The 25,772-nt window shown below is 37.3% G+C and overlaps 2 protein-coding genes across 5 annotated transcripts; one reads left to right on the top strand and one right to left on the bottom strand.

The window, feature by feature from the left end:
- Window positions 1–18,463, top strand: LOC105700815 (rab GTPase-activating protein 1-like). Of its 3 annotated transcripts, XM_012427005.2 has the most exons (17): window positions 1–1,799; window positions 4,104–4,282; window positions 4,355–4,541; window positions 4,614–4,812; window positions 4,874–5,057; window positions 5,128–5,493; window positions 5,574–5,849; window positions 5,925–6,093; window positions 6,234–6,478; window positions 6,548–6,736; window positions 7,012–7,137; window positions 7,210–7,395; window positions 7,480–7,654; window positions 11,112–11,302; window positions 12,723–12,782; window positions 12,866–13,057; window positions 15,496–18,463. In XM_012427005.2, exons 2-17 carry the CDS (start codon window positions 4,112–4,114, stop codon window positions 15,709–15,711), a joined length of 3,132 nt encoding a protein of 1,043 aa, XP_012282428.1. In that variant the 5' UTR covers window positions 1–1,799; window positions 4,104–4,111; the 3' UTR covers window positions 15,712–18,463. The 3 variants fall into 3 exon arrangements, with proteins under 3 accessions (XP_012282428.1, XP_012282451.1, XP_012282436.1); XM_012427013.2 differs by lacking the exon at window positions 1–1,799 and having other exon boundaries at window positions 4,105–4,282; window positions 6,237–6,478; window positions 15,496–15,711; XM_012427028.2 differs by lacking the exons at window positions 11,112–11,302; window positions 12,723–12,782; window positions 12,866–13,057; window positions 15,496–18,463 and adding an exon at window positions 8,937–9,538.
- Window positions 18,233–25,189, bottom strand: LOC105700806. 2 transcript variants are annotated; one of them, XR_001104154.1, is made up of 7 exons: window positions 24,845–25,189; window positions 24,162–24,409; window positions 23,884–24,066; window positions 20,295–23,809; window positions 19,551–19,801; window positions 19,338–19,472; window positions 18,233–18,316 (listed from the first exon to the last, which is right to left on the bottom strand). XR_001104154.1 is itself a non-coding variant. In XM_012426988.1 (6 exons), the coding sequence occupies exons 1-5, from the start codon at window positions 25,115–25,117 to the stop codon at window positions 19,581–19,583; spliced, it is 4,440 nt and encodes a 1,479-aa protein (XP_012282411.1). In that variant the 5' UTR covers window positions 25,118–25,189; the 3' UTR covers window positions 18,775–19,472; window positions 19,551–19,580. The 2 variants fall into 2 exon arrangements, 1 of the variants encoding a protein (XP_012282411.1); XM_012426988.1 differs by lacking the exon at window positions 18,233–18,316 and having other exon boundaries at window positions 18,775–19,472.
- Window positions 25,190–25,772: the final 583 nt, after the last annotated feature.

Raw genomic sequence — 25,772 nt, 5'->3', positions numbered from 1 at the left:
AAAAACTACAAACTTTGATATCGTACTACTCTTTTGCTCTAATTTCTTAAAGGGGAAGTTGTAAATATGCATGGAACTCAAATCATTACAAAAAGATAGTATTCTCCTTATCAGAATATAAGCCGCCTATATGTGAATATGCTAATGGCCTAAGCTACAATGCCAATTACACACATTATCATTGCAAAATTTCTTTTTCCAATGTAGTAAAATAGAAGAAATATCAATTTGAACCTGATCTACGATGTAAAGAAGCAAAGATAAAAGTAATATCTTTCTAAATTGATTAAAACCCGTTTATGATATATCATAAAAATTACAGATTATATTTCAAAGATGTAGTTGGATGTAATTCAAGAACGTAGCGAGTTATGTGTGTTACGATTTCTAATATAATGCCATATCTATATTATTCTTTTGTAACACAACTCTTGTCTTATGCAATGTTTTTTTCAAGGTATATCTAAATTGTTAATTGTACAGCATTCTCAGTTGTATGGTTATTAATAAAATCATTAAGTTAGAATAGAAATTATAGGCTAGAACTGATGTAAAGGTTAATAAATATTTACTAGGGCTCATTAAGAATCCATTAAGGGCCTTAAGATTTTTTTACATGTACACACAAACAAGGAACATATTAGATTCAACAGATTTTAAATGGCTAGATTACAAGAGCAACAAATATTACACGTAATGAAAATTTTCTGTAATTGCAGTTCTATCTTACATAACATTGACTCCTTTGTTTCATATGTATCCTACATATTGAATTTACACATTACTTATTCCTAGATGTGACTCCTAGAAACACAAGACATTGAAAAGAATGATAAAGAATATAAAAATAAAACATTACTCTTAACTGCAACTTGCCACATTATCCCCGCTTTTATACAATCCACTTTGAAACACCTCATAGGGCAGTCCGGATAATTCCCTACGAAACCACTATTAAGGGAATCAAATCCAGAGTACGGAAACTTTTTCCTTATTTGTATAAAGATGTTTCAGAACGTTCTAGTGAACATTATCTGACGCCTGATGAAAAAACTTCAACTTCAATTCAATAACCTCTCAATACACTCTGCGACATACCTGGAACAAAGCGATTCATTATTAACAATCATCAACGAAATAAAATACCAGACACAACTGATTGCATGCAGAAGCGTCAAAAACAAGGGGACTTCAGGAAAACTCATTGTTATTCCCGGCGGGACGGACGTCCGTCGTCCGAGAACAGGTCTCCGGGAGCGCAGTGATTCGTCGATCGCGACGTGAAAAGCTCCGTGCTTTCACGCGCTCCGTGTAAACTGGTGAAAACTCGGCGTAAACTCGTCGAAAATCTCACGAGAGCTCGAATGGCCGATCAAACGAGCCCAGCCTGTTGGTCGCGTGGATTTTGAGCCGAGTGGAACCTGGTGCAATCGAGACGCGACGAGTTCCCCCTCGAGCGCACCATGTGAGTGCGTTCACGGAGCTCGTCGTAAACGTTGGTATAATCGTGGCCGACGTTGGTCGCTGTCGATCGACCTTACGGTCTGATGAGGGCGCGGACGACGGCAAGATCACGCGGCTCGAGCGGCTCGCTACGAGGTTTCCAAAGAGAGGCGGCTGTCCTTTAACTTGCTCGAGGCGTCGCGGGGATCTTCCTCGAGAGCGCCGAGCCATCGGCGACCGGATCGTGGCGCGCGGCCTTGGTGAACGCCAGGGCGAGCGAGGAACGTCGCCGGCGCGAGCCGGGGCGAGAGAATGCGCCTCGGATGAGCCGAGACGGACGGACTGAAAATATTCTGGTGAGTCCGGACTCGAAGCCTCCGAATCTCAGCCCTTGTCAATTTCTTTTTTAAATCGCCCCGAATTAAGGCGACTCGGACCTAGTGATAGGGGGAAAGTACCCATTTTTCTGACAGGTACAAGGAAAAAAAGAAACAACATGTAAATACAGTTTAAGCGAGTTATTAACCATACTTTTAGGTACATGTCATTCTACATGAAAAACTTTATTCTAACTAAAGCCACTTTCCGAACGATGCTATTTTTCGTACTCTGTCGTTAGATATAAGATTTAGTCCCGAATAGTTCATATTTTGTACATACATTGATAGAATACATGGCTATCAAAATGACCAACTATATAGGGGCAAAGTTACTCAACATTTTAGTTATCTATTAATATTTTAGAACCGATTTTGTTCGTATTTTAATAAAATTACTTTTTAAAATTATTAAGTGCTAATGGAAATGATCAGTTCTGAGCAAGTGTTCGTTATGAAGAATCGTTATGAGTTCTTTTTGTGGTCGGTTTATTCGAAAACTGTTGACACCCAAGGGTGTACATCAAAATATGGTTTTTTATAATGTATCGTAACTCAAGGACTTTTTAATGTAAGATGATAAATAATTGTATCGATACTTACCTAAAAGTATGATTAATAACATGCTCTAACTTTATTTGAACGTTGTGTCATTTCTATGTTGTATTCGTTTAAAAAATGGGCAGTTTCAACACCGTCAAAAGGTATGAGCCCTTTTAAAGAAGTAAATTACATTGAGTTGAAGGAATACTTTGGGCAGTTATTCCAAGTAGCAGTATATACATATTATAGGAAATTGTTGTTTACTTTTGTGTTAGTTACATTTTCTCATCAAACGGCCTCATCTAGAAGTGGTTCGTAACCTGAGGTGAAAGAGTTACTTTTCAGTGTGTTTTGGGGTAGTCGAGTCCTTGAATTGTTTTGATTAATATGTGTGCTTAGAGCAGGATAGGGTAATGCACATTCAAATGAATTACTAACAAGTCTGTTTGGTAATTTATAACTTTCTAAGAGGCCTATTATAATTTTTAAAAAGTTTGGCAATGACGTTTCATTCACAAATTTCATTCGATTTACTGTGATTTAAAAGAGTATGGTTTCTGTCATTGGAGATTCTAAATTGTACTCTGTGTGAATATAAACTTTCCGATAGCTAGAGAAATTAAATTATTTATTCTTGGACATGCTTAAAAAGTCTGGTTTACCTAGAGTATCACAATGTAGGTATATTTAAATCTTTTGAAAAAGTATTTATTAATTAAAGCTAGAGAGAAAAGATGTATTTGTAGTAAATTGGATGAGAATATACTTATCACGATATAATATTTTGGTGGAATATAGAAAATGCCAAGTTATCACGGATAGAACCGATCAGAATATCCTACCCTGTTTTTTTCAAATGGGATTGACAATTTTAGTCGGATTGCTAAAGACTACCCTTGCTAAAGACCTATCTCTTAGTAGTTTTCAGAAGTGTACATTTTTTAACACATACAAAACAAAGCTTTATTTTAAAAATAATACACATGCATGTCAATCTTGAAGTTAGGCTACTGTCTCTATCTTAATAATATAATATTTTCTGTTGTCTGGGTAATTTAAAATACAGTTGATGGTAAACTAGTCATTGACTTATTTAGTATAATGATAAACATAGATTTTATGGTAAAGTTGATACTGCATTTAATTCTTTGTATATTCCTGCTTACAGGAAATTAGTCACTGATAAAAGTATAACTTGAACGCACTAAGACAAATAACTTGAAATATTCAGTCTTAAAAATAACGCTTGTATTGTTTATCAGAGTATCTTCTTACTTGTTGTTTTAGTTGAATCCAGAGGGAGGTTCTAGTACAGAGATAGCTTGTTTTTCTGAATCTAAATGCAGGGAGAGTATAGGTCAATCTGCAATCAGAGGTTCTACACTAGCGTCTCTTGTTCTTTCGTTGCAGACGATATGGAGACATTCTTGTAGATTTTTGAATATCGGTTATATTTTGTAAGCATGCCATGGAGGTTCCATATTACATAACATACCATCTATTGATTGTGTTTATAAACATCAGTAGAAGTGCATTCATTTATTGGCTGAATTATATAAACTGTGATTATTTTTGCTCCATGGCCTATAAAGGCAAATATTGTCCTATGTAGAAAATGTAAGGTTTACTTTGTAGATTTCAATACTTGTGATAATTGAAAACCTTTATCTTAGTAATTGTCTTTTATGTATTAATATATGATACCAAGACAAACAATTACATTAAATAATGTGCTCTTAGAAATAGTTATGGAGGATAGCATAAGCGTAAAATCGATGGAATCAGTGGCGACAAGTGACGAATATGAGTTTGTGAGTGTAAAAGGAAACGGTAAGCAACAACAGACGCAATTGGAACTACCTATGCTGAAAATCGCCAATAACGGCAATCTCGAAGACCTTCAGAACAATCTTCGAGAGGTATGTTGTGAGTTATATATCGCAAGCGACTGGTATTTAAAGTGTAGATTCTTTTACATGTCAATGTTATAGGTACTAAGAGAGGATACCAAAATGGAAGGTGGAGGAGAAACTAAGATAATTGGTTGCATTGGTGGTAGCCATCAAATGAATTCGAAAATACAAAAAGTTGGACAAAGTCAATTTTATGACACAACGCCATGTCCTCTCACTTCGGAGAAGCAAGACATAATGAAACCAGACGATTGTAACGAAGCTGGTAAGTCACTAAAGGATGAAAAGTTTCAATATTTCTATTTTTTACATTCCTCTATGTTCTTATATTTTTCAGAATTGAGCACGATATCAGATGTTCATCAGGAATGCACAATATTCAATGGTGTTACTTATTTGGGAGCAGCTGCCATAAATGCACCAAAGTCAGAATATGAGATTCAGCGTAATATGAACATATTAAATGCAGAGCAATCACTGAACATTGGAGTTAAAGTGTCTGTCTCGGTGCCTAACAGTTCTCAGGGTGGAGTTATGTAAGTGTAACTATAAATAATAAAATAAAATTGTTTTAACAATACTGTTATTTTCCTTTAGTTTGTACGATGCCATAACTCAGCAAGCGATAGCTCACTATGAGGTGCAACGAATTTTGTTCTATGCACGGGGTGAAAACGGCGGGCCTTGTTCAGCGTGCTTTGCCTTCACCTGGTCTCATGGTGATACTTTGGAATCTGCTATATTCCAATGTCATGTCTTTAGGTGCAACATTCCTGAAGCTGTGAGTTCAGTTAGTCTTCTTGCTTTAAAATCTTTAATTCAATTTTAATATTTATATCTCACCGATGTAGGTAGGGCAAGTGTCTGCTTGCTTCGCCAAAGCTTTCCAAAGGATTCCACGGTCTATGACAAGTTCTTTGACTGGGAGCGATTTCAATGGATTCAACAGTGGCAATGAGAAAATTAATTCCCGCGTTTTTATATTTGAAGTCACCATGGAGATTAAAGAAGAAGATGGAAAGGGAACTTTCTGTACAGTTCCCAAAGATAGGAATTGTTTCAAATTTAGAAGTAACGTAACAAAGCAAGTATGTCTAAGCATTCAACAAGTATCTAGCAAGGAAGGAGGAATTGCTTTAGAAGTTGAACGGTGTTTTGGAGTTCTTGTCAGTCCTGGACGAAATGTCAAACATAGTGATATGAGATTGCTGGAAATGGTAAGATTACTATACGTTTTTCACGTCTTAACGTAATGCAAATATAACGATTGAGTTACTTTTCATCTTGTCATTTGCAGCAAGTTAATCCAGGTCCGATAGTTCAAGAGAGACAGTGCTACAATATTTGTGGCCGATGGGATCCTGCTGATCCAGCATTAGATGCCCTCAATGTAGAGACACCGAGAGAGGATAAAATGTTCATGACAGTGGCGGTCGATTTAGTCATTCGTGGTATTCGAGAACCTGTAAGATTCGTGATTGAGACATCTGTCAAGGTCTTCCCACAAAACGAGAGATTTTGGTACATTACTAAGAGGAGCCTGGTGCAACAATTTTATCTCAATTCAAAAGAGGTACAGGTTTATTGAAAATGAATTACTCTAATCGACAAGGAATTAATTTAATAAAATATGGTATTAATCTGACAGATTATATCAGGCGATGGCTCAGAAATTCATTACGAGGTGCAGAGCATTGAGACTTCAGGCGAGCTGGATAGAAATCGATTGAACCTTGCTTTAAACTTAGCTTCGCTAATCAGATCTCCATCATTGACAAGCATCGATACTCTTACACCAAAGGAAGAGATTGACTCAGGCACAGAACTATAATTTCTAATTTATTATATTTCTGTTTTCTTAAAAAGTGTTAATACCGTTAAATTACGTTCGACAAATATTTCCAAAATTTGCTGTTAGTTTAATATATTCTCAAAGATCGTTTTATTGCTTCATTAGCAGATGGCGACGAGCCTATGCTGAGCGGTACGGGAGAAGTTTCCAAAGATTGTTCAGCAGATGAGTTAGCCAGCTGGGCCGAGGTTTTGGATAGCTGGCAAGTTAACGAACAACGTCCCAAGCTTCTTGTTAAATTAACAAAGCAGGGGATCCCCGAAGCACTCAGAGGGGAAGTATGGCAGAGACTCAGCAATTGTGATAACTCACAAGACATGATGGACAAGTACCGAACACTAATCACGAAGGTACGTGGGGAGTTATTTCTTAGTATTTATTTGTGCTGTGAATCAAATTAAGTAATTCACTTTAAGCAGGAGAGCAGCTGTGAGAGCGTCATTCTCAGAGACATTAACAGAACATTTCCGGCACACGACTTCTTCAAAGAAACCGGCGGTTTGGGGCAAGACTCGTTGTACAGAATAAATAAAGCGTATGCGGTTCACGATGAGGAGGTTGGGTATTGCCAGGGCCTCAGTTTTTTAGTAGCCAGTTTATTACTTCACGTGAGTACTTTCGGTTCTATCGGTACGTGATTGAAACAGGGTGGTCAACCTTAAAAAAGAAATGATAGATTCTAACAAACAAATGAAAAGAAAGTTGTAATTACTTCTTAAATACTTTAGCAATGTAACGATGAAATTGGTTTCTGAACCTTAAAAATTGAATACGTATTCATTCAATTTTTTTACTTAATCAGTATATATATTTACAAGTATGGCCACTCTGTTTAAATAATCGCATCAATGGTAACGAGGGATACGTTAACGATTTTGTGCAGATGCCCGAAGAACAAGCGTTTTGCGTCCTGGTTAAACTGATGTATGACTATGGGTTACGAGATTTATATAAGGATCGGTTTGATAATCTACACATGCGGTTTTATCAGCTTAATCGATTGATGGAGGTCAGTACATCGATCCATTGCACCCAATTCCAGAATTCCCAGGATACTTGACCCAGAAATTCCTCGTTTTAGGATCAACTGCCGGAACTTTACAAGCATTTCTGCGATCGCGGGGTCGAAACGCACATGTTCGCCGCACAGTGGTTCCTCACCTTATTCACAGCCAGATTTCCATTATATCTCGTATTTCATATCCTGGACGTATTCCTTTTACAAGGTCTTGACACCTTGTTTCAAGTAGCCCTCGCACTTCTTATGGTAAGAATAGTTTTTTCAGTCATGCAGAATACATTATGTATCATCTACCTTTTAACTAACCTTTCTATAATTCCTTGATTTTAGCTCTGTAAGAAAGAACTCTTACAACTGGATTTTGAGAGCATTCTGAAATATTTTCGAGTGCACTTGCCGAAGCGTTGTCGCAGCGAGGAGATCTCACGCTATGTCATGAAACTGGCTTGCTCCGTGACGCTGAAGAAGTTGAAGAAGTACGAGGCCGAGTTTATGACGCTGAAAGGTAACTTCATCTTCTACGTTTGAAGTGTGCGTTTCTAACATTGCCTCTTGACAACCAGTTCTAGTTACTTCTCACTATATAGTTGCCGCACTGTCTTGTTATATGGGAAAATTTCTCTACTGGTTGTGACTCCTTTGTACAGTAATGTTCGGCGGCCGCTTTTTCTCACTACATTTTCAGTGTCAAAAAGCATTATTGTTCTTGGAATGGAAAAAGGAAAGTAATGTAGAAATTAGAAGGAAACAAACTTCCGAATGTAGTTCTACTGTAAATAGTAGATACCTATGTAGAGTTCTTAACAATTGTAGAATTACTAATTTTCTTCTTTGTACAACATATCGGTAAACGAATATGGTACTTGCATCGAACGTTTTTCTGTAGATTTTACATGTCACATAAGGAAAACATATGATAATGCGTTGACATCGAGTATATAAAAGGTGCTAGTCATTTATATAACGTCGAATACAAGTATCTATGTATCGTTATCGATTTAGAGTACCGTCCGTAAGATAGTACTATCTCTAAAAATTATTAGATTTCTCTGTTTCTATTAATGCACTTTGAGAAAGACATGATCGATTCAACCAAATGCGCAATGATCAAGTAATGAGATAGTTAAAACTATCAAAATCATAGCACGTTAGTTGACTAATCAGATTTTAATGTCAAACTCAATTTATTTCGGTTTCATTTCAAAGCTTATCTTTATTATAATGGCACTCAATATTCGAATCGTTATTTAAAAAAAATATCTTGGTTCGATTGTTCAAGTATAGATTTTATTTGTTATTCTAAAAAATGAATTTATTCGACAGGAAAGTAAAAATTAGAAAAAAAAAAAAGTAATAATATGAGATATATTTGTCTGAAGGAAAAGATGCAAAGTGAAGCATGTAATAGTATTTGAAGTAAGGTCCAGTGTTCTTCCTTTCATCCACATGCATTTCGTTGAATCAAGTCCCTTTCCTTGGAGCATGCACGCAGTAATTTCCCATGCTTTGATAGGACCGGGTGAGCGTTCTAGTCCTTTAGACTAAATATTATTCTGATTGCTAATCGCTTTCAAGTACTGGACCGTTTTTGGATACCAATGCTGGCCACACGTAGAGCGGTAGATCGAACAAAAAATCGCCACTACGTCTTTCCCTTTGGACTGCCTTCTTGAGTCTAGGTGATGGTCGTTGCTGATGATAAAGCTAAACTAAAAAAAGAAATGCCCTTTACAGTGGCGAGAACCATGACATTCGCTTTTACTGAGAAACAGGAAAACGTTTTCCAGAACACGTCTCGGGAAGCGACATTGGTCACGCTTTCTGGAGGACAGGGGACATCGTCAAATAACCGCCGAGCAAAATAAAAAAAATATATATATAAAATACAGAACTCAGTTAAATGAACAAAGTCAAATAGTAAAAGTTTAACGGGAACCGTCGGTAAGGCGAGAAATAATCTCCAAAGAGGAGGCCCCTTCTACTTCGTGTATGTGCCTCGTATCCACAATAGTGCCATGAATGTCGGCTAAGTAATTATACGATAACATTACCCGCGTCTTTTAACGTTAAACTTCTTAAACGCCCGAGCGTACAGCGGGAGTTTCTAGGCGGCATTTTTTCCCGCAATTTAACCGTACCAAGGTCCAAGCGAAACACCTTTCCTGTTTCTGAGAACCCATATACGTACTCGAGATTTTTGTGACAGTGTGATACAGTAGTGGTAGTAGTTATTAACAATTACGCGAGAAGAGGGTAGGCGCGTCAATCGACACGTGCTTAGTCTGTTTATTTTCTCCCGCATTGTCGTCACCGAATTTGTATCCCTCATTTGTTTATACGCATTATTTATTACGACTTGTTGTGGAAAATAAAAGCAGTCCGTTTAGAATACCTTATAAGTTATTTTGACCAATCCCTTGTCTATTCGTCCCGCTGTCCCGTGTCCACTTGTATCAAGTCCTCCGCTGCTTTGGGATTCACTCTCCCCGCTCTGCCTATGGAAGTGCATGATGCATCTTGGGCGAAACCCTTTAGTGACATTACCCCCACGTTCCGAATAGTCGTTGTTGTCTGATTATGTATTCTTTAAACACCCCCACAGGAGAATTGCCTCGCTTGTTAGCGTTAACGCGTAGAACCCGATTTTACGTACTCGTTATGCACGGGTTCAATTCTAACATCTCGGCGTGTAACCGGTCATTCTGTTTACTCTCGGGCTTGCATGCTAGATATATTCCTCGATAGCTGTACGGGCAGTTTAAAGTGGGCCAATATGCATTTCGCAATAGCTTGTAGCAGCCGTGTCTGCAACGGCAATGTGTTCGGCGATCGTTCAGTAACACTCGATACGTTTGCTTTTAATGTCACCAAAGTGTCATGAGCATGAGCCACGCAACGAGAATCACGCGGAAGAGTGAGCCTTTCCTGTTTACGTAGTGATATGTTTCTGTATTTATTATTTTTCTTTTTTTTTCTTTTAATCCGTATCACTGGATATAATACGTCTTTATCTTTATACGTAGAGATTTCGAGGTGGGTAGTGGCAATATTTTTTGATCGTTCAGTAACACTTGACACGTCTGATTTTCATTTTTACGAAGTGTCATGAGCATGAGCCACGTAACGAGTATCATGCGGAGGAATAAGTCTTTTCTCTTTACGTAGCGATACGTATCTACATTTTTTATTTTTTTTTAATATTTGTATCACTGTGGATATATAATACGTATTTATTTTTAATCCCAGAGATTTCTAGTTGGGTTGTAGCAATATCATTTAAGCACTTGCTGGGGTAATCCACGTTGCAAAAAAATGCAGAATGTACGAGACGAAAATACTAACGTTTTCTTTTGCCCGTTGGGTCGTTCTTATTGAATAACCAATTGTAAAGAGATTTATTGTATAACAGAAAGTCTGGAGATTCTTAACGTCATTACTAAAAGTCGCATCGGGAGGATTGGACAAATGAAAAATTTGTAGTACAACATTTGACAATTTTTTGTCCAGATGCTTCGCCAATACGTCAGACAAGTATTTTATTTTGAATTCATTTTAATCCCTTCACATTTGTTGCCCCGTTGAAAACCTTCGCAGTTAAATGAAAACGAAATAAAAAATACTCGTGGCCTTCAAGCGATAGCGATACATTGCTGATATAATGCGACAAGAGCAATCTGCTTCCCGAGATGACATGTGTCCCGAAAATATAAACGGGCAGGATTTAATACTATTCTTCTTTTTTTTTTTTCACGGCAAACAAAACTAGTGCCTTCATCTTGTTGAAATCAATGATTTCAGATTTTATACAAATTTCAAAGACAAATGAAATGCAATAAAAATATGTGGAGATATTTCCGAGGGGGTCCTTTGATGCGCACCACAGTGTCGCAAACGCGCAACGGCATTTAAACTGAAGAACCGTAAGTTAATAAATAAATAAGAAATGTCTCGTTTTCACGCAGAGGCTCAGGAGAATGCCGACGAGTACAGCAACGAAGTTGAGCAGCTACGAGGAACCGTTGCCAGGAACGAAGAGGAAAAGCAACGGTTGGAGGCCGAGTTGGTTCAAGTGAAGGAAATACTCCAGAAGGAAGTTGTCAGGGCAGATGCTGAAAGCAAGCGAAGTGGAGTTATCATCGCCGAATATAAGCAGGTAAAATGTTATTAGAGATAAGACATTAAAAGATATCAAATAAGGATCTTGAGAAAAGAATTATACTAAACCGATATTCAGAGTTTTCTAGAATTCGAAAATCCTGGACACCTTCAGATTATAGCTCATCTACCCACTGAACACCAAACCTAACAGTTACGTAACTTAAAACTAACAAATAACGTAACGTTTGTTACAATGTAATAACCTAACAGTTACGTAACATAGAGCTAACTAGTTAAATAACATTGCTTACAATACAGTAACTTAGCAATTATCTAACATGGAACTAACAGGTTACATAACATTTGCTACTATCATATCTATATAAATATAGCGTAACTTTGTTACTCTTATCATACATTATATTACTGTCCTGATATTACTGTATATATGCAGCACATATTTGTAACAAAACAGAACTACATCGGTGCTGTCATCTATTTTATTACATCATAGTCATTGTCATAACTCATCGTCAAATGGCATAAGATTAATATATGTCATATTTTGTTTGCTACTCGTATGAAAAAATGTGTTTTAATTCGTACTCGCACGCACATTATCAGTAATTGTTTGCTAGTTGAATGAAATCATAGTCTTTTAAATGAAATCAGATAGTTTATCATTCACATAATTTCATTTAATGTCTGATTTATTATATAGTACCTAACTATTGCCAAGTGCCACAAAAAATTACAAAATAAAAATTACGTAATTTGTTATAAAATTGCATTATTTTTTATTCAATCTTTGAAAAATTAATATTACTTTAAGGTAACTGAACTTATAACATTAATATAACATGTTACATAACATGTTACCTTACTGAGTGGGAAATAATAACAAACATCTAACTTTCCTGTCACTTTTATGCTACATAACACGTTAGCTTCGGTAATGTAACATTTATCTCACAGTTATATAACAGTGTTCAGTGGGAGTACCAATTAAAACACATTTTTTCAAACGAGTAGTAAACAAAATATAACATATATATTAATCTTATGACATTTGACGATGAATTATGACAATGACGATAATGTAATAAAATAGATGACAGTTAGCACCGATGTAGTTCTGTTTTGTTACAAATATGTGCTGCATATATACAGTAATATCAGGACAGTAATATAATGTATGATAAGAGTAACAAAGTTACNTTATTAAATGTTTGAAAAATTAATATTATTTTAAGGTAACTGAACTTATAACATTAATATAACATGTTACCTTATTGAGGGGGAAATAATAACAAATATCTTACTTCGATGTTACTTTTATGCTACATAACACGTTAGTTTCGAAAATGTAACATTTACCTAACCAGTTATATTAGAGTGTTCTGTGGGTAGAGATGGGAGCGTGGAAAGATTTTTTAATGCTTGAGTGCTGTACATATTTACCGTCGTATGTGTAGATTTGCCAACGTTTGGAGGACGACTACCATGCTCTGAAGGCGAGCCTGGGCGATTTAAGGGTTTGTACATTGTCCGCGTATCTTTCAATTAAATTCGGATACGTCGGCAAACCTCGGATTACTCAAAAAGGTATCTCTTTTAGGGGAAGGTATCGAAATGCGAGAAATGCCGAATCTTTTTGTCGGATGGCCCAGCTGTGTTGGCAGAGATCTCCCACCCGCTGGAAACCAGAATCGATCCCATGTTGCACAGAGCCCAAGAAAGAGTTCGCGAATTAGAGCTCGAACTCGCCCAGACCAAGTTGATGCACGTCGAGGCCGAATGTAGAAATCAAGTGAGTTAAAGTTGAACAGAGCTGTACGGCTCTGCCCAGCTTTTTCAGCGTTAGGACCTTCAAGAGATTAACAAACATCGATTTTACATTTTAACATCGAGATTGATCTTAGAAATAGCCGCTTGCCGCTGTTTATTGTGTCTCAATTTTTGTCTCCACATCTATTGTTCACCCTGATGATTAAGGTGACGGGAAAGTGGCGTCAAAGAAGTCTCGTTCATGAAACTTTTCATCAAATTAAGTATACCAATTAATTTGAAACTTTGCAGGGTAAATATGGAGGCTAGAAGGAAAGTCCTGACATGAAATTTCAATTTTTTATAAATTTGTATATAGGCATTTTAAAAATTGTTTATATAAAATGAAATTTCACGGATGTCAGGACCTTCCTTATGGTCTTCCTGCTCAGGCTGTAAAATTTGATACGATTCGGTAAGGCCAGTTCGTAGAAAAATTTCATGAACGATTGAGCCTTAAGATGCCACTTTCACATCACCTTAACACTATTTCTACCAAAGGTGTCAAAAGACACCTTTTAAAATTTTAACATGAAATTATTTTCAAAGTTTAATAATCTCTTCTCAATTAATGTTTTGAGTCTTCGTATAATAATTGTTAAATTTATTTAGCGGTGTCATTTTCCTCCAGCTCATCAAAACCTTTTGGTCGAAATAGGTATACACAAAATCGTGGTAGAAATAGTGTTAATTCGAAAATTTGAAAATTACATTGTCGTATCTCGATCCGATAAATAACGATAAGGGAGATAAGATGTTATTGCTCGTAGTATCTAAGTGGCATAAGTATACTTATATAACGTTACGGCATGTTAACCCTTTGCACTCGAGAGGTGCTCTCAGTCACCCCTTGGTCCGATGCGGCAACTCGAGGGGTAACTTTCGGTCATCATTTCGTTTGATGCGAAAAGCCGATTGACAACAAAGTATACATATGTTTGTACAATTTGAAGAAGGGTAGAATGATACCGCTTGCTATTTAACTGCGACGATCCTAACAAATAAGTTGCCATGTCTGATAAAAAAAAAAAGAATTCCACTCCAGACTCGTGATCGAGCTTCTACTTCGACCTCCAGTTTCGACGAAATTCGATCGACTGGAAAGCTACATGTCATTCTAACAGGAGTTAAGAAGGTTTGCTCTCAACGAAATAAGCCCGGCGGAAGACATCAAACAACTTATTACTGCAATAATTGGCCCGACAAGTCGAGGATGCACCTTAGCGATTGTTTTATAAAATACCGTACAAAGCAACAACACAGTCCTTAACCCTTTTAGTACCGGGCGAAAAAGAGGTACTTATGCGAAGATAACCGGCCGAATTTTACGATTTTACTAGGATGTGGAAAAAGGCTCATAAAAACCAAACGAAAAGCAATATTTACATAATTCAAAAAGCAGGGTATTAAGGACAAAATAGAGAATAAAACAGCGACGCTAATTTTTCTATATTCATTGAAAATTACATAAATAACAAAGGTATATGTGATAAAAAAAAAAGAAAAATTGAGTTCTCTGTTTCAAAACATAATTGCACGTAGGAAATGTCATCTTTTTATCATAAATTTATATAGACCGTTTATTGCAAAGTATATACTTTAAATTTCCAATATATTTTTTAACAAAATAAGTGATATTGCACAAGAAACATAAAAAATAACTCCAAGGCACATGGTAGGCGCCGGACGGATTATCTCATCCGAAACAAGTAATTGTTGTAGGTTATAGGTTGTTATAGGTGTTGTTGTATTGTTATTTTAATTCTCTCGTAATGAAATTAGACTATTTATAACGTATTATAAATTTATTTTGAGATAGAGATCTCTCGCAAAGCGAATAGTAAAGCGCTACAAGGTGCGGGCCGATATATCGGCTCTGGCACTTTTCGCCAGTGCAGCGTTATAGGTTGTTATAGGTGCTGTTGTATTGTTATTTTAATTCTCTCGTAATGAAATTAGACTATTTATAACGTATTATAAATTTATTTTGAGATAGAGATCTCTCGCAAAGCGAATAGTAAAGCGCTACAAGGTGCGGGCCGATATATCGGCTCTGGCACTTTTCGCCAGTGCAGCGAGGGCCGATATATCGGCCTCCGGCACTAAAAGGGTTAATATTTAACAAATTTTCTTCTTTCACGTGTAGAGATACATAGAATATTAAAATATAATAGTTTTATACGTTAATTTGTATGTGATATCATTTTAAGTTAGCTGGATGAAATTTCCCAAGTATGCAGGAAATCGTCTCGAGTTGCTGGATCGTCCGGGCCAAAAAGACCTCGAGTGCAAAGGGTTAATTGATCATCCGATTCTTTTCCTACTAATTTACTGTAAACCTGGATAATTCTTTCGAAAGATTGTAACCGAATTATCTAGGTCGACACGAAATTCTTGCTTAACGCTATGTCTTATTCCCAGGACCTGACACATCAATTGCACGCAACTGCATCGGAACTGCAGGCTGCGAGGAATAGCTGGCCCTGGCTCAGTAAAACCTTGTCAAGTATAAAAGAGGCTACCAATAAACGGGAAGCAATGGCCCCTGGAGTCTTGAGACGAGATAGCGCTCCCGGGGGAGAGATGAGACACACGATACATTCGCAGAGTCGCGACAGTCTTAAGGAAGCCGTGTGATACGGCGAATTTCCCAGCAGAAGAGGTACGTCGACAGACCCCCGGAAACGTAGATGAGAGTTAAGGGAGAAGCGTGAGAAGGAAGCCGAAGCAAAACCGAAAGGAGACTCCCGGAACAGGGAACATTTGACCGGACAGGGAATTCCTCGAGAACTCTAGAAGAGGAACCAGAAGGTCGTCATCTTGGAGAAGGATTTCTGTTAGGACACGAAGCCGTGTATTTGCGTGCCCGAGCCTGAGCGTAATGTTGTAAGGCATACTGCTAAACAAGTTTTGTCCTCGCGTCTCACGGATCGCAATCGATGCGAATTTTCGACCCCGCGACGGAGTCGACATTACCGGAAGACATTAGTTCTTAAGGAGACACTTTTGTTACGTTTTACAAGTATATTCCGTTTATACGGAGTCCTCGTTCGTACGGACGTCGTACACCAAACCGCGATGTAGCTTTTAAGCCCGTTCCTTTAGCCCCTTTTTATAAGACAGATCAAAGACACGTAAACGTAGCGGTGGATTCCAGAAATAAGAACCGTCTTCTCGCCGTCCTTTAAAAAAAAAAAAAAAAAGGAAAAAACCATAACTTCTGAAGATTTCAATTTAATTGAACGGGAAGAGATGATAACGGAATGATCAATTCGAAGGAAAATTTTCACGTAAGGTTAAATTATGTAAACGTGCCAGCGAGGGCAGAGATTCACGCTTGGAGATGTCTAATTGCAAATATAATTACGTAATAGGAGGCATTTGAAAGTTTCGGCTTTTAAGAAGCAACGAAAAAGACATCATTATTCGCAGGGATCCACCGGTATATCCGATCGACGACGTAATTTATATCCTCAACAGGTTATCCTGTGATACCGAAAGTTTCACGCGCCGCTTGACAAATTGGAGGATAAGAGGAATCTCCTTTGAATGGGCATGTGCGAGACTGAAAATTTCCACGATCCAGGAGGATCAAGTTCTAAATGCATACGCTGCGTTTTGTACGAAACTAGTCTAAGAAAGCTAGGAAGAACGAAGCTCGTCACGAGCCCGACGACGTCGATCACAGATCTACGATACGTTCGCCAGTTCCAGCTTTCTCTGTCCACATCCGTATCGCAAGGACGTAGGAATATGAACCATACAGCAGACTAAACCCGATTAATTGAGCGATACAATCGGAATCTTGTCATTGAATGATATAAGACACCCAAGACGTTGTACAGAGATCTTGTTAGCTACAATGTCCACATCCGCGTAACGAGGACGCGGGAATAAACCTTAGAAGAATGATTTCCGCGAATTTTGCGAGTAAATGGCTGATTCAAGACGCGCAAGTCTTACATAAACGATGCAACGTGATCTCGTCATAAGGACGTAGGTAATTAACCGTACGAGTATCCGCCACAATTCTATCATGTCCAACGGTACACGGCGGAATAGTAACGACTAAGAGTACATTATTTAGTTAACTTTTTGTACCGCCTTGTTTTGCATGGAAGGGCTCTAGGGTTCACATTCCATATTAGACCGAGCTGATACATTTTCTCCTGTGCACTATTAGCCTGGGTGATTTGACAAGGATCAATAGAGGAGATTTTAGACCGATTTTGAAACACAGCTAGACCCAAAGGTCGGCGTCACGACTAGAAAGCGAACCTCAGGCGAAGGTCATTATCGTGCACTGTCCAAAATGTATTTATCTCCGAGCGATATTTTTGGTATGGTGGTAAATGGAAGGCATGAGTTGTAGAATAAAAGATACTAGGCGCGCATGTAATTTTGCAGAACACGTCATACCGGTACGTAACTTATTTTTAGACAGAGGGACAGTGCGTACTTTAAGGTTCCGTTTTGCACCGAAGTCGCTCCTTAGGTCGTAAATGTAAAGAGCGCTTTGTTATCGTAAGGGTACGAAAGAGGAAATCGTGAAAATTGAAATTTTACGGAAAGGGTATTGCAAGACGAGCGCAACAGCGTTGACAATGACATACCACGTTGAAAGTGCCTCGACACAGACTCGCAATGTTCGTAAAATTAAATAACTAGACTTTAACCCCTTGCCCAATGACTTTTCCCACGATTGAATTTGAAACGTTACTCGACACGAGTATTACTCTTTACAAGGCAAGGGGTTAGAACCAAGGTGTGCTAGTTTTGTCATTCAATTGTTTTTGCGTTTATATACGCTCGAACTGGCAATAATGTTTCTTAGGATATGTTTCTCACATTTTGACACTTTGTTTTTTTTGCCATTGTTATACGAAGCAGGATTAGTGGTAGAACAGAGATTTCTCCCCCCATTAAAGTTTATAGTTCGCTCTCAATTTGGATGGTTACTTATTTTAATGTGTAGAGTGTACAGTTAATTAGGGAATTTGGAATTCGTTCGTGATCGTCATGATTTATCAGCGGATAGACTGTAAAAATCGCGGCTCGACGATCCGGAATTTAATTTTCAAACATTTCTTCCACCGTCCCTGCTACAACTTTAGGTGATTCTTTTAATGACCGCACATTGGCTGCGAAATTGGTTTGACGCCGTTATTATTTAAAAACTGTGGAAGCTCGTGGTGGTCAATGTAAAGTCTCCCAATTGACAGATGCTGAAGGCGAACACTTTCTGTAAATAATAAAGAGAAAGGATAAGGTTCATTCAACTGGCTATTAATCGGTCGTGTAAAGACTTAGAGTTACGTTCCCTGCAAGTGTAACATTGTACATCCTGTAATTTCATTCCACTCTTATTGAAATAAAGAAAGATACCGAATTGCTGTTTTAATTTACCTCGATCATGATCTACTCCTATTAATACTAATGCTATAACTATAACTTTACATAGGATTAGAGGTGGTCAGTAGGAATTTAATTCTTAAACTCCTGGGACGATACTAAAAAGAACTATTACAAAAACTTCTGTCAGTCTTTAAAAAGCTAATGCCATCTATAATGATAATTTCATTTGAAATACTGTAAATATTTGTGCCGAAAGGAATCGCGTAGGCTTTCAATTCAGAATATTCTTTTTCAATTAAACCCTTCTATATTTGTTTTGTGTGCGAGGGTAGAAATGCGAGGAAATCCCCTAAAACAACTATTTATTTGTGGAAAGTCTTCATATCATTTCGTAAGCGGAACGATATGCAGTTTCAGTCTTAGAACATTTTACACGCATTAATCTAAGTGTTTCTAAAAACATATCTCAACATAAGTAAACCTTCTTGCGCGAATGAACGATTTCATTAACAGAACACAAATCGCATTTACACCAAGAAATAACGAGCCGATAAACTTTGGCAAATTACGATAGTTAAACTGTGTATCTATAAAACGTCTACGAGAGGATATAAATAATAATAAAAAAAAGAGAGATACTGAAACACGACTGTCGTAAGAAAAAATACAGAATCTATTGTGATATTTATCTCTTAATTTCTTAACAGTATGCGCAGTTTCAAAATTCGGCGAATTGCAAAAATAACGATACGTCAACAGATCTTCGGCATGTCAGAAGTTAATGCCAGTTCTCACTGGTTGAATAACTGAATAGCTTACTTTGAAGCTCTTATTTTAGAGTCTCAAATCACTTGTGACATTTACTTTGATGACATGTATTCATACTGCCAAACTAAAATTAAATCCACCTTGTCTTCGTCGAAGATGTATGAATAGATAAGTGTCAATCAGTTATTTATGTAAGTTGTCGATGATTTCTCAAAAGATGTGCATTCTTTGGAATGCGAAGCATCCGGCGAGCGTAGCTCATCGGGTGATTAGACCTGTCGAAATGATATTTCAAAATTAACCCAATACATTATTTTAGCTTTTCAATTTTCTTTCGTGTCTTCCGTACGTGCCTCTGATTTTAAAAAGATTCGTTAAATCATTCATGGATCTCCCCCAGCCCTCCAGTCTCTTCTAAGACTTCCTAAACTCTCGTTTTCGGTAACATCACTTGACTGCGTGGTGACATCGTCTGCGTCTTCGATTTCATTGACACCTTGTGGATTTACGATGTCATCGCCAATCTCATCGTCGCTGTCATCTTCCGATGAACTACTGTCAAAACCCTCGTCTGAATCTATATGCATAATGGGTGCATCGCCACCTAATAAATAAACATAAACATTTGTACTAATGAATTATACTTCATTGTACACACCAATTGATTGAACACCCAAAATACTAATATGTTAATGAACTATTCAAAACCTATAAGTATTTCACATATTCGTATAAAATTCTTTTATAATAAATACTTTTTACGAAGGTCAACTTATAAATATATCGAATGATATTTGCATTGTTCCTTTAAATTCTTTCTTAAATATTCTCCTGTGTTTTATATCCCAATAAAAACCACCTTTGGTGCAAAAATAAAAAAGAGCAGCCATGAACTTGTCCGAGCCACTACCCCGACTCTTGATTATAAACAATTATGTTACATGGTGAATCTAATTTATTGGAGCCTAATAAGTTTTGATCAAATAAATGATTCGTAGTTAAGACTTCTTGTTGAAATTTTCAAATGGTTAAGCGTAAGGATTTACTTTCAGGTTTTTTAGATGAGAGATAACATTACTGACAGAAACCATCGTTACCTGCTGCTTCTTCACCGGCTCGTTCAAATTCTGGACCACCATCCGCATCGATGGGATTGGCCATTACCAGTATTCTAAGTAACCACAGAGGAAACCCGTTTTCCAAAACATAAATATCATTTTCATTCTCCATGTCATTCTCGAGGACATCTATAAGTGGTTGGAGGTCTTCGAAATCGTCATTGGCTTCTGCTGCCATAACATTATTACCTTCCCCATCTCTATTATTGTTTGCCAGGTCTCCGTTCTCCACTTCTGCTAACTCTGCGAAGCCCAATCGAGGCATTTCAGCTGCAATTGGTGATTCGGAGTCTGATATCCTGTCGATACCTATGCTAGACAGGTCATACTCTGGAGTCATGTCCTGAGCTGACGCTGAATTTGGGTAACCAGAGTCCATGATTTCTGGAGACCAACTATTAGGTGGAGTTTCCGTAACTTCCGGAGATATTGGTTTTACTTCAGCATGCTCTGCAAAGTCCTTTGCTGATTCGGACGTTTTGAACCGAATGGTATCTTTGGGTTTGGCAGCAGAGGGTTGAGTCGAAGATGTGCTCTCTTTGCATGTCACCGACTCTACGTTTCTGCAACTTTCACGCGATGCACTTGTTTCGAGATGTATTGAATCCGCAGTCAGTCCTAAATCTTTTACTGGACATAATGCTTCTATTGTGTCTTCTCCTAGAGAAGTATCGAGTCTATCCTGCGATCCGCAAGAACTTGCACTCAAGTTTAAATCAACCTGTAATCTTTCTGGCAAATCCTTTGGTAAAGGAATCGTGCCTGCCAATCTTTCGATATCTTCGAAAACGGTTTTCAATTTATTTTTTGCTTCTTCCATCCTGTCTGTAATATCTTTGGTGATATGTATCGCAGGTTGTAAACATTCTTGATCTGCTGCTTTAACGTAGTCAGCAATAGCCTTTAAGCTATCGTTATTCGTACTGAGAACATCAACTGTTCCACTAGAGATAGCATCCATATTCCTCTTTGAAGAAATGTCAACATCTGAAGTGGATACACTAGAAGAAACCAGATCCTCTGAACGCAGGACTAGAATGTCACTACCTGTCGATTTCACCTTTTCTTTCCTATTACTTTTTTTACCTGACATCTTTCCTTCTACTTTTGATAGACTTTCTGTAAAATCTATGGAAGAAACATCCGTATCTTTTGCAGCTTTAATCGTTTTGGTATCCTCATTCTTTCTTCTTTCTTGATTCATTTGTTTTAATTGATCTTGTTGATCTGTAGTACAAGTCTTTAATAAATTGTTTAACCTTAAGCCACTTTCAGACAGGCCATCGAGCATATTACTTATCTTTTCACTATGGTTCGATTCTTTTCCTTGTGATTCCAATGAATGACTTTCATCATCTTTTGTTGCAGAGGCTTCATCCAGAAGGATTCTTGGTTGATGACTCCTACAAGTCCAATTACTAGGTCCTTCTTTCACTTGATGTATATGTTTCGATACTTCTTTCTCTTTACCTTGATTACTTTCCGATAAGGCCAAGTCACTGTCCGAGGTGATTTCATCAAGAGGACGGTCAGCATCGTCATTTCCACCTTTTAGCATTACTGCTTCTCGTTGATACATAGGATTCTTTTCCAATTGGTACCATTTATCCATCATATTACAGCTAATACTAGATGAAGTGCAATCACTGATGTTATCGCTACTAGGCAGTGAAGTGAGGCTTGAACTTTCCAATTGGCCTACGCTATTTGACTCTCCGGACGTTATGCTAACAGATTCGTGAATCAATTTAATAAGATCATCGGTGCCAGTTGAAGGTTCATTTTCACTTTCGGTAGCTCCTTCGGTTAGACACCAATTCCTACATGCAGATTGCTGGATATTACCAGAGCTTTGGTTCTCTCCGCATGTGCGTGGTGAACTTATGTACGTTGGATGGGAACTTGAACCATAGTTAGCAAGACTAAGTAAAGAATAAGTAGAGTCTAATTTTATTTCATGGCCTTGTAGAATACTTTTATCTTCAAACTTGAATCTCAACATATTCGATTCTGTATCTTTGTAACCACTGTCTTGATCGCTACACGCTTCTATTACAGTATGTTTGACCGATGTATCAATAGCACTTTGAGTATGTACATTTCTGTTGGTGTTTTGTCGCATCCTTTTGTGTACACTGCAGGAACTATTGTGATCATTGAAAATTCCACATTCATGTAGATTTTCATTGCTCCCTTGGAGAAAAGTATCACCATTTTCCAACTGCCTTTTATTAGGCTTTGCACTCTGTTTATTCTGACAAGAAGAATTCATCGAAAATTGACTCTGTATACTAGTTTCTTCTTCTTCTCCTTCTAGATTACCCTCAGCAGTTTTTTTAAACTCAGTTTTTTTTGCACACGAAAGTAGTTTCAATTTACCTTTTCGAGATACGTTGTTGAATGGTTTTTGAACATCTAAACTTAAATTTTCGTTATTACCATCCACAACATCACAAGATGATATAGCGGCTCGTGATGTTTCAAGACTGTTTTCTTGTGCAATTGAATTACACTGTAAAGAAGAAAAAGTAGTTTGGCATAAATTGTCCTTATTTTGTGCATGCATTGTAGTCGGTTCATTACAAAGAGAAGGTAATCTATTTTCTGGTGTAGTTCTGCCACCAGGGAGAGAAGATTCCTGTAAGTTAGAAGCAAGAACGTTCTGGGAAAAACTTGATTCCAAGGAGCAACTTGAATTGGTCACAACTTCAAATTCATCTGGGTCTTGTGCTTGACAATTATTGGCAGCATAATTGCTTTCATCTGTTAAATTGACAATATTAACAGATGTATCAAAGTTTTCAGTACTCCACGTATTCTCAGATTGATACATTTCATTTACAGGAGAAAATCTTCCATTATATTGTTTATTATTACAATCAGAAAATATTGATTGTTCTAAGACAATCGATCCATTTTCACGTTCTACTATTGGTTCTTCATTCCATACCTCATCGTTCCAATCTTCACCGACAGTATTATTAGTATATATCATTGGTATCTCTTCCTGTTGGTCCTCATATTCATCGTCTGCAATATCTATATTATCGTAATCAGAAAATGTTGATTGTGGTGGTATTAAGACAACAGGTCCATTTTCCCGTTCCACAATAGCCCATTCAGCTTGTTCAAGAATCTCTTTGAGGATCTCTAATGAAATATTTAAAGATCCCATATACAGCAATAGACTTTCCAGTGGAACTTCCTCGGACATGTCTTCATCACATGAAGCAATTTGGTGAATATAATATGTAGCCTCATGTAATATTTTCTCTGCGTCCGAACGATTGTCAATACAAACTGGATATTCATCTGAAATCACTTCTTTAAATAATCCTTCAATCCCTTCTATTCTTGCACCTATGTATTCAGAATGGCGATGAAAGACTGCCATTTGTGAACAACATCCGAAAGGTTCAGTACCTGATGGTCCACAACCAATACCATGAAACGATACTTCATATTCAGGGTACCGTGAAATAATATTCCATGACCTAATAAATAAGACAATTCATGTGTAAACTTAATGGCAAATTTAAACAATCAAGCATGAAAAAATGGCACGAACCATTCTTGAAACTGCTGCCTCGTCCACTCAAATTTGTGATCTGGATGTCTAAATCCAGATAAATTTTTAAACAATACATTGAAATCTGCATTAGGAGTTGTTATAATTGCAACTTGTGGTTTAATGTATCCAAAAATATTATAAGGAAGATCTATTTCTGTATCCGGGTACAAATGTTCAATCCTAAAGGATAATATAAACTCTTTAAAATTATCCTCTTATATATATAATTAATCGAGACCAAATGCATGAAATTAACTATCTACAATTAAACATACAATTCTATGCAGACAACAGCATCACAATTTTCCAGCTTTTTTTCTCTGTGTGTGACACTGCCTTCATATACATGGACTTTAAGAGGATCTTCTCTTTTGTGAAGAAAATCTGCATAGAGTGGAACAACCTTCCGCTTATGTATCTCAAGGATTTCCCTATCCACGTCGACACATAATACCTCTCTTATTCCTTTTATGCGTTTCAAATAAATGAAGAAACCAAGTTCTGAGCATCCAAAATCAACCACCTAAAAGAATAACACCCTCATATTACGAGAAAACAACTTTGGAAACTATTCGGAAAGTTTTACTTCTGAACAAAATGAAACCTGCCAAGTTTTCATTCATTACGTAATGATCCCAAAGCATCTAAGAATTATAATTCAACAAAAGAATTTCTCAAGACTGAATGAAATAAACGATCAAGTTTCCATTCAATAAGCTGAAGAGACAGGTTAGCTTTGCCAAGTACAAGCTACAAGCACATCATAATACTCATAAACATTAAGTGTATATGTTGCTCATTAACTTATTTTCAATTAAATCATTACAGATCCTCGTGGGATATCGACCCTCCCATGACATTTTGTACTTTGTATAATATCATGATCAGATATCCGATGATAAAGGTTAAACACGTTGCCGCACAAATAGAAACAAGGGCAGCTAAGAAGGTTCAATACCTTGTGTAATTTTCCATGATATCGAGAATCCGTGAGGACATTCGTGACGCTTTCATATCTCTGAATGTAAACGGGAGGAAAAAATCTAATGTCACCGAAATCCTGTGTTAAAGAATTTATCTTCTCAGCGGCAATCGCAGAACCATCAGAGATGTAGTGCCTCTCCTCCGGTTCTTTTACGATATCACTCTCTGTTTTTCGTTGCTCACTGCAATAGCTCTGGTAGATATATTTCCCGAGAAGGTAAAGCACATGAAAAAGTACGATAATCATTTTCCACAACGTTAATTTTCACACCATTTTACGGTATGTACACTCAAGCTCACATTTGAACGTTTATCCCAACCAAAGAATACAATTCCTTGACCATGGGCAATGAGAATATATGGACGGAGACCAAAGCAGCGATGAGTGTAAGCATAGACATTGACAGACACATAGTATGAACCAGGGCGCTTATTACGTATTTTTGACGAGAGCGCCCACTTCTCGCACTTTCATCTCACGTGGGTTTATTCGCTGAATTACGTATTCGCTATATGAAAGAACAAGATCACTAGCATTTCCGGTTTAGTAATATTGGTAAATAAAGGTAGATACCTTGTAAATCGAAAATTGTTAAAAGGTAGTATGTTATAGGCAGAAAAGGCGGGAAGATTAAAAGTAAAGAAGAGGACTCGTACCTATGTTTCACCATTTCGCATAAAAATTTGTGCCAAGCCAATTCATATCAATGGTCTCGCATTTTCATCACCAAAAACGTTCCGTAATACTGTGAGTTACTCATTTTTCACATTTTCGCTCAATTTGTTTTATGTAATAGACCCCCTATATTCTTTGGTCACAAAACGTGATAAAATGAACGCCGTAAAACATATTCGCTTCCGAGCGCCAGTTTTTAAATATTTTAGATCAATAGCCTTACACA

This window comes from Orussus abietinus, unplaced genomic scaffold (assembly GCF_000612105.2).
Source record: "Orussus abietinus isolate OABI.00-Male unplaced genomic scaffold, Oabi_2.0 scaffold151, whole genome shotgun sequence".
In the NCBI taxonomy this organism is placed as follows: domain Eukaryota; kingdom Metazoa; phylum Arthropoda; class Insecta; order Hymenoptera; family Orussidae; genus Orussus; species Orussus abietinus.
This window is presented reverse-complemented; position numbering and strand designations above follow the sequence as displayed.

What these genes read in the sequence shown, in the direction of transcription:
- LOC105700815 (XM_012427005.2), top strand. Translation starts at nt 4,112, where the DNA reads ATGGAGGATAGCATAAGCGTAAAATCGATGGAATCAGTGGCGACAAGT. An exon ending in AAAGGAAGAGATTGACTCAG is followed by an intron (nt 6,094 to 6,233) that starts GCACAGAACTAT and finishes TTGCTTCATTAG; the next exon opens with CAGATGGCGACGAGCCTATG. An exon ending in TCATCGCCGAATATAAGCAG is followed by an intron (nt 11,303 to 12,722) that starts GTAAAATGTTAT and finishes TCGTATGTGTAG; the next exon opens with ATTTGCCAACGTTTGGAGGA.
- LOC105700806 (XM_012426988.1), bottom strand. Translation starts at nt 25,117, where the DNA reads ATGATTATCGTACTTTTTCATGTGCTTTACCTTCTCGGGAAATATATC. An exon ending in ATCATGGAAAATTACACAAG is followed by an intron (nt 24,410 to 24,844) that starts GTATTGAACCTT and finishes TTATTCTTTTAG; the next exon opens with GTGGTTGATTTTGGATGCTC. An exon ending in AGCCGGTGAAGAAGCAGCAG is followed by an intron (nt 19,802 to 20,294) that starts GTAACGATGGTT and finishes TTTATTTATTAG; the next exon opens with GTGGCGATGCACCCATTATG.